Source organism: Ursus americanus, chromosome 4 (assembly GCF_024610735.1).
Source record: "Ursus americanus isolate L20-20 chromosome 4, mUrsAme1.1.p, whole genome shotgun sequence".
NCBI classification, from domain to species: domain Eukaryota; kingdom Metazoa; phylum Chordata; class Mammalia; order Carnivora; family Ursidae; genus Ursus; species Ursus americanus.
Genome location: NC_142130.1, coordinates 88,325,778 through 88,334,316, shown reverse-complemented (window position 1 = coordinate 88,334,316; position 8,539 = coordinate 88,325,778). Strand labels below are relative to the sequence as shown.

The 8,539-nt window shown below is 43.6% G+C and overlaps 1 protein-coding gene across 1 annotated transcript; it reads left to right on the top strand.

The window, feature by feature from the left end:
• The first annotated feature begins 3,135 nt into the window (after positions 1 to 3,135).
• Positions 3,136 to 7,469, top strand: DNAJC28 (DnaJ heat shock protein family (Hsp40) member C28). The gene is made up of 2 exons (XM_045785546.2): positions 3,136 to 3,403; positions 4,313 to 7,469. Exon 2 carries the CDS (start codon positions 4,344 to 4,346, stop codon positions 5,502 to 5,504), a length of 1,161 nt encoding a protein of 386 aa, XP_045641502.1. The 5' UTR covers positions 3,136 to 3,403; positions 4,313 to 4,343; the 3' UTR covers positions 5,505 to 7,469.
• Positions 7,470 to 8,539: the final 1,070 nt, after the last annotated feature.

Here is an 8,539-nt window from a genome sequence, read left to right as displayed (position 1 = left end):
AATCTCGGTTCCCAGACTGACAGTGTGCTTTTGTTTACCCCCCAGTGGCCTGCAATTAGCTGGAGGTATAGACATTAGTCACAATTTCAAGTAACAGAAAGTGCTCTGGATCAGCACCAGTCAAATTCAGGCTCAAGTGACAATTATAAATCATCACATTAATTCCATGCCAAAAATGAAAATCAGGGGCGCCTGGGTGGCACAGCGGTTAAGCGTCTGCCTTCGGCTCAGGGCGTGATCCTGGAGTTATGGGATCGAGCCCCACATCAGGCTCCTCTGCTATAAGCCTGCTTCTTCCTCTCCCACTCCCCCTGATTGTGTTCCCTCTCTCGCTGGCTGTCTCTCTCTCTGTCAAATAAATAAATAAAATCTTTAAAAAAAAAAAAATGAAAATCAAACGTCATGGGTGGGAGAGGGCAGTTTACCACTGGTCAAGTCCCACAGATGCTGTGTGTGGCCCACACAGGAAGGTTTGATAACTGGTTTACCTAGCTGGGAAGAGAGAAAAGGAGAAACTATCCAAATGAATGTGAATCTTCTTTTCCATGGTACCTTTCCCTAATCCCCCCTAGACTGTAGAGTATTGTTGTGTTATGTAAATTAACCCACTGCTTCTTTAAAAGCTGCAACTCTACATCAAACTCTTTTTAAGAGATTTTATTTATTTATTTATTTATTTGAGAGAGAGAGAGAGAGAGAGAGAGACAGAGCACCAGTGGGAGGGGGGCAGGGGGCAGGCAGAGGGAGAGGCAGGCAGGGAATCCAACTCGGGGCTTGATCCCAGGACCCCAGGATCATGACCTGAGCGGAAGGCAGACTCTTAACCGACTGAGCCACCGAGGTGCCTCAGCATCAAACTCTTTCTTCAGCAAATAGTTTAAAAATGAATGAAGATGGCACCCAGAGGGGCGTCTGGCTGGCTCAGTCGGTAGAGCATGCAACTCTTAATCTCAGGGTCGTGAGTTCAAGCCTCACACTGGGCGTGAGGCCTACTTAAAATAAAAAAATAAAAAATAATTTAAAAAAGAGGCCACCCAGTAAGGAAAGCATATTCACAGTGGTTCTAGGAACTGTAGCTCCAGAAGTTACCATTTGCAAGCGTCAATGGACAATACGTGGTTTTAGGATGCAGACTGAACCATAAGTCAAGCTTCAGGAAGTGTGATTTTTGGTTACTATGGTAACTTACTGGCAATAAATCAACTTTTTGCAGTTATCACAGAACCAGCAAACAGAAGAGAAGAAAAAAAAAAGACATGATTAAACAGAGCCCTTGGAGCTCCTGGCTGGCTCAGTCGCTGGAGCCTGCAACTCTTGATCTCAGGGGAGGGAGCTCAAGCCCCACACTGGGTGTAGCGATTACTTAAAAATAAAATCTCAAAAATTAAAAAAAGGAAAGAGTACATAGAGAGAGAGAACGGGAAAGCAAATGTGGCAACTCTTGGTAGATGAACCAATACCCAGAAACCGGCTACCTCCACATTTCTTATACATGAGAAAAATAATTCCCTGAATCAGTTAGATAGTTCGCATTTTGCAGCTGCAAATGTTCTTAATGGATTATTCAGCCAACTCCAATTCACCTTCTTCAAGTACAGAATCACACTATAAAACTGACTCTGAGAGAAATGGACGTAACAGTTCTAGTAACTTACAAAACGCACTTAACTACATGGTGATAAAGTATAGTAACTCCTGAAGTGCAAACATCAAAACGAGATTTGTGGTAAGCGCTTTGTAAAATACAAAGTGCTATACAAATATGAGTAGTTTTTAAAACTGTGTTTATGCTTTTTTTCCTACTTTTAGGCTGTGTTTAAGATGTTGGCCAGAAAAGTTAACACTGCAGAAACACTATTTTGTTTCACACAGAACTCTTTAAATTCATTGTTTGCTATTAAGGAAATCCCTCTGCATCAGTATTTAAGTCTTTCTCTGTGCAACTACACAGGAGGTAGCAAATTGTTACACTGTCTATAATTCAGAAGCTTAGAAAGGCCAGTACCTATTTCTGGCTCCTTTTAGGAGGCATAGTTATAATAAAATACATTGCTTAATGCTCCAGATATCGTGCGAACTGGCTTACATACTTTGTGTAACTCTCACAAAATTCAGTGCGTTTGATACATTTATTATTTCATCATCTGTAAAATGAGGAAAATAACTACACTTATCTCATATGGCTGTTCTAAGGATTAAAAGAGACTATACATAGGGGCGCCTAGGTGGCTCAGTCGTTAAGCGTCTGCCTTTGGCTCAGGGCCTAATCCCAGGGTCCTGTGATCGCCGCATCCAGCTCCTCAGCTGGGAGCCTGCTTCTTCTTCTCCCACTCCCCATGCTTGTGTTCTCTCTCGCGCGGGCTGTCTCTCTCTGTCAAATAAATAAATAAAATCTTTTAAAAAAAGAGAGAGACTAAACAAAAAACACTTAGCACAGTAGCTGGCAAAAAGTAAATGCTAAATATACATTTACCATTTATTGGTATGGTAGCCTTATTTTACTGGTAAACAGACACAGAGAAAAGCAATTTTCTGCCTTTTTCTATCTTTTTTTAAATACCTCCCGTTCAGGAGGGGGAAAGAGGAAATCCCCATGACAGTGGCTGAGCTTCAAAGCCAGGAGACCCCTGTTTTTATCTGAAGCTCGACTGTCCTCACCCCCTTCCTACAAACGCCTGGCTAAGCGAGGTGCTCAATGAGTACTTGCTGAATTAACGAAAGACTAGGTTTCTAGCCTGGGTTAGCTAGATCTTTCTGGGTTGGATAGAACTTTCACGTCTCTGGCTGGTGCCCCATCTGCAGACCCGGAAGAGGACGTTCAGGTCCTGTTCGGGGAAACGACTTCGTCGTCCCTTCTCAAAAGCAAGTCACCGAGGGCCGTCACCGCCGAACCACTGTGACTTCAAAGGTCCCAACCTACACTCACCACTCTCTGCAATGGAGTCTGCCCGCCCTGGTTCAGGCCATCGCCACATTTCCACCGCCCCCGCCTCCTTCCGGGAAGGCCCTGGCGCTCCGCACTTCCTCGCGAACTACACCTCCCACAATCCCAATCGGCCGGACCACCCCCCCCCCGGAGGTGGGAGCGGAGGCGGGGCGCATCGCCTGGGGCGGGGCGGAGCCTTCTGAATTGTGCCGCTTGTGTGCCCCAGGGTAGAGTTCGTTTTAGGAGAGATTCCTGGGTTCCCTGTTAAAGTAGGACCTCTGTCCCGATTAGGTCCGATTCTGTCCTCCGTCCCCACTGTGGTCCCCTCAGGGTAAGACGACAGATGGTCCAGTCCAGCGGAGACACTCCCCCCGGGCCGCTGCGAGACCGGCAGAGCGAAGGGCAGATCGCGCACGCATGCGCGGAGGCGCAGCATGGGGGCGGGAGCCGCTAAGCCCCTTCCCCAAGGCTGTGAAGGTGAGTAGGGGGCGGGGCGGGTGTGTCCCGTGTCAGGACTGACCACTGCCCCGCATTGGCCCACCTTCGGCTCAGCCACCACCGTCCCAACTCTAAAAGCCGTTGACCCCAACTGTCCAGAAAATAGGGGTCCCCAGGAGCTCAATTTTAGCGTTTGTACATCAAAATCCCACTCCCAATTAAACCACTTCTGGCATTTCATTGCCATTATCTAGGTATGAGTTGTTCTCTTCTACGAGACCATGCGTTTTAAAAAATAACAGCAAACGTGTCGGGAGGGCTCACCTTTCATCTTGGTTTTCTAGCATGTGGCAAGCAGCTCCTTCTTGGTAAAGTAGGGAGCTTAAAGTCCGTTGGACACTTGCTTCTGTTCAATTTAGTGTCAGACTGGGTACATACTTGTTCGTGTCCTCTGGTTCGTGCATTTTAAGTCTCATGAGAAGACTCCTTGAGCTGATGAAGACAGTATTACACTGAAGATGCAGTGGAGGTGATGAAGTTTATAATCTGCGAGGGGTACAGAGAATTAAGCAAGCACCTTATTGTGCCCTAACCCTAACCATTTTTCTTACACCTTGCTGTGTGACCGGGTTAAGTTGCTTAACCCTCTGGGCCGACAATTTCTCATAAAATGAGAAGATTGGATTAGCTCTCTAAGAACCTGTCAGCTCTGGAAATTCTGTGGTTGCTTAGTGAGGAGTAGAATCCAGATTATATCACCATATGTTAATACGAAACACGATCAATTTCCATTTCTCTGCTAACATAAGAGAACTATAGCTATAAGCATTTGACAGCAGCATTACAAAGAACTGCCCCTTATTGTACCTGTAATTTCCTTATTGCTGAAAATATGAGACTTGCAGATAATACAAATTTCTTCACTGTATATTTGTTGTCTGTTTATAGACCATCACTAGGAAGATCTCTGGGTATAATTATGAACACGATGTATGGGACAATGGCTCAAATCTTAAGATCTCATCTGATAACTGTTTCGATCATATCTAATAGAATGAAAATGCTCCCATATCTTCGTGTCATTAGAAATAGAATGATGTCAACTCATAAATCCAAAAAGAAGATGAGAGAATATTATAGGCTGCTAAATCTGGATGAAGGATGCTCTGCGGATGATGTCAGGGAATCTTTTCGTAAGCTTGCCAAGCAATACCACCCAGATGGGGGCTCTAGTACTGCGGATTCTGCAACATTCGTAAGGATCGAAGAAGCTTATAGGAAGGTGCTTTCCCACGTGCTAGAACAAACAAATGCCCGACAGAATAAAGTTGAAGAAGCAGAGGAAGAAGAAGACAAAGTCAAATATAAAACACCCCAACACCGGCATTATTTAAGTTTTGAAGGTATTGGTTTTGGAACTCCAAGTCAACGAGAGAAACAGTATAGGCAGTTTAGAGCAGACCGTGCAACCGAGCAGGCGATGGAATATCAGAAGCAGAAGCTGCACAGCCAGTATTTTGCCGGTAGTTTAATTGTTAAAGATGTAAGACAGAGTAAAGAACAAAAGATAACTCAGGCTATAGAGCGTTTGGTGGAGGATCTCATTCAGGAATCAATGGCCAAAGGAGACTTTGACAATCTCAGTGGGAAGGGAAAACCTCTAAAAAAATTTTCTGGCTGTTCATATATTGATCCCATGACTCACAACCTGAACAGAATATTGATAGATAACGGATACCAACCAGAATGGATCCTAATGCAAAAAGAAATAAAGGAAACCATTGATCAACTAAGAGAGGCGATTTTAGTGTCAAGGAAAAAACTTGGGAATCCAATGACACCAAGTGAACAGAAACAGTGGAACCAAGTTTGTGAGCAGTTTCAAGAAAACATCAGAAAACTCAACAAGCGAATTAATGATTTTAATTTAATCGTTCCCCTCCTGACCAGGCAAAAAGTCCATTTTGATGCGCAGAAAGAAATTGCCAGAGCCCAGGAAGTATATGAGACCCTTATAAAAACAGAAGCAGTGACCGATAAAAACCCAAACAACACTGATCAGGGAGAAGGGGAGAAAATACCTGAAGTCAAGACAGGTTTTTTTAACTGGATGAATATGTGGAAATTTATTAAAATATGACCACTTAAATATTCACAGTACTGCCCCACACCATTTTCAGTTGTGCCGACATCACACACAGAGGCTGAGATTTATTGCTGTGCCGAGTGAGAACTGGAATATCAGTTGAGAGGTGAGAACTGCGAGTCTTTGTACTTTTCACCAAACGAATCCCATCTCCAGTGATGTGTGAGTGAGAAAGCTGTCAGAAACTGAGCCTGAGAAACGTTCAACCAGCTTTGCTCTGAGGATGTTGCAAGAAAAGGAGAGAACTTCTCGGAAAACAATTGAACCCATTCTGGAGTTTAAATGTCAGTTATGGGTGAAATGAGTTAGGACAAGGACTCAGACTGGGAATCATGTAAAAGGGATCCCAAAAAGTCTTAGTGCAGTTTTCAGCTCTAATAAAAACAGTTGCCGTTGCCATCTTCAAACAGTTACTGAAACAAACAACAAACCTTAAAAAGTATTACAAAAATCACAAAACTAAGGAAGTATGGACTGTAGGCAAGCAAACCTTCAAATGATGAATGTTTTTTGCAAGCTTGCTGCGTTTATATCCCTAGGGTTATTGAAGCTTACAACTGTTCTAAGACTTTTGGGACACTGTGGGTGGAAATGTTACGATCAGGAAATTAGCCCATGGAGTTACTGCACTCTTCCTTTTTTATAAAGACCTCTGTGGTACTGAATAATAATAATAATAATAATAATAATAATAATAATAATAAACCACAAAATACCTGAGTTGTATTTTTTCCTGCCTAACTTCATTATCTTGGCTGTAGAAATCCATCAGCCAAGCTAGTTGATATAGCTGTTCTAGAAATAGACTCCCATGGCCACTGTTAAAGAGTTTGGGTGTATTTTCTACCCTTTGGGGGGTAAAAAAAAAAAAAAAATCCTTGGGCTAAGTGGGAACTTAAGGTCTCACTTCTGGCTTCATTTCTAAGTCTACCTGAAGGTTCTCTGTGTCATGTTTCGGATTCCCCAGGAGCTTTTTCCATATGAAAATCTCAGTGTAGAGGGGCGCCTGGGTGGCTCAGTCGTTAGGCATTTGCCTTCAGCTCAGGGCTCAGAGTCCTGGGATCGAGCCCCATATCGAGCTCCTCTGCTGGGAGCCTGCTTCTTCCTCTCCCACTCCCCCTGCTTGTGTTCCCTCTCTCGCTGGCTGTCTCTCTGTCTGTCAAATAAATAAATAAAATTAAAAAAAGAAAAAGAAAAAGAAAAAGAAAAAAATCTCAGTGTAGGGATCTGATTTCCGGTCTGAAGAACCTTTTCATAAACAAAAAGGTGTCTGAATTTTGCACCAGTTTGCACTTTTGGCAAATGACAAGAGATTGACATTCATGAGATTGTTGCGTTCCATCCACTTTCAGAAAGTCTGACTTTTTTAGGTTTGCGTAATTGCGTAAGCCGCAGAATTGGGCAACTAGAAGAATACAGAGAGTGGTCAAATGGAGCAGATCTGTTTCCTTATTTAACTCAGAGTGCTGGCTTGTGGATGTGGTTCAGAAGGGCCACTTGCCACTCTGATTTTGAAAGAACACGTTATTTTGTAAAGTGCGTGATGGCTAAATAAAACTACATCTTCAAAGGAAATGTTAGGACTTGCTGCTTAGATGATGGGGTAATTAACTGGTATAAGATGTGATTATTTCACTGAATGAGTTATGTGGCTTCTGCAATGATGGCATTACTCTAAACAAAATTGTGAACAGTAGGAAATATAGCTACATAATAAGAACTATAGTTATTAAACATTTTAGAAGGCTGTGGTTCTGTGAATCTTGTTAAGCATGGGAATTAGATGTATGACACCTGGTTGCATTGCAGGAACATAATACAAAGGAAGGCATCTTCAGTACTGGATAACGCAAAGGTTACCAGACAGCACTAGTAAATCCCTAATTTCAGCACAGCACACTTTATGTTTGTAAATGTTGTCTGTATTAATAAGGTTAATAAAGTTCATTTTCATGATTATCCAATGGTCCCTTGTTATATAAACAACTACTAAGAATAATAACCGTATTTTTGGCTGATGTCCTGAATAAATTTTTTTTAGCTTTTTGATTGATGATATAAAAACTGTGAACAGAGATTATTCTTGTGAAGAAGGCAAATTCGCTTATGGAAAAACCGATTCACTAATTTAAGGAACTAAATTTCAGGCCAGAGAAAAGATTTTGGCCGGTTTGTCAGCGTTTGTTGAATTGTGATCCGACGCTTCTCTCTCCTCTGAGGCAGCCTTGACCTTTTCCTGTTAGCGTTTCACCTTGCAACTTTGCCACCTTTTCAGATGTGGTAGTACCGTCCAAACTCATTAATTGGCATGGATCAAGCTCTGCCTGATTCCCAGCCTTGCATTTCAGGCCTCCTTTCTTCAGACTCTGGTACCAGGACCCTGGTCGGACACCCTGAGGATAGAGCCTCAGATCCCAGTGACTTCGGGCTCCCGGCCACGTGAAATGTTTTTTGCCCTCGTTCTGTGTACCTGAGGCTGGCTTGGTACCTCAAGGCTCTAGTTTTCTGTTCCTCGATAGAACAGATAGAATTGCAGTACTACTCCCTTTCAAGAGCTCTGCTCTTGGGGGTAGGGGGCCTCCCAGAGATGGGAGTCCCCTGTGACCTTGTCTGTATGATGGGGGCCTGCTACTTCCTGACTTACTTCCTTGCTGCCAACTGCCTGGGACCGCCATCACTGGGACCCAACCGCCATTTGGGACATTCTCGGTACCCCAGGCACCCCTCACGCTGATTTGCCTGTTCCTAGAAGTGTTGGCTTTTCTTTTTGATGATGTGTTGTTCGCTCTGCATACATTTATCGGAGTCCTGAAAGGGAATCCACCATTCCGCCATCTGGATGACCAGAAATCAGTAACTGAGGGGGGTTCAAATAGACCCCTCAGCCCCAAATGTAACCCCCAAATATTCATGTTGCTTGGTATTACTGGTGCCACCACCCTGGTTCCAGGCAGGGGACACTGGCCTCCCTCTCCTCCCCCGGCCTAAGGGCAGACCCACAAATATGGCATAGTACTTCTTATCCAGCT

What these genes read in the sequence shown, in the direction of transcription:
- DNAJC28 (XM_045785546.2), top strand. Translation starts at nt 4,344, where the DNA reads ATGAACACGATGTATGGGACAATGGCTCAAATCTTAAGATCTCATCTG.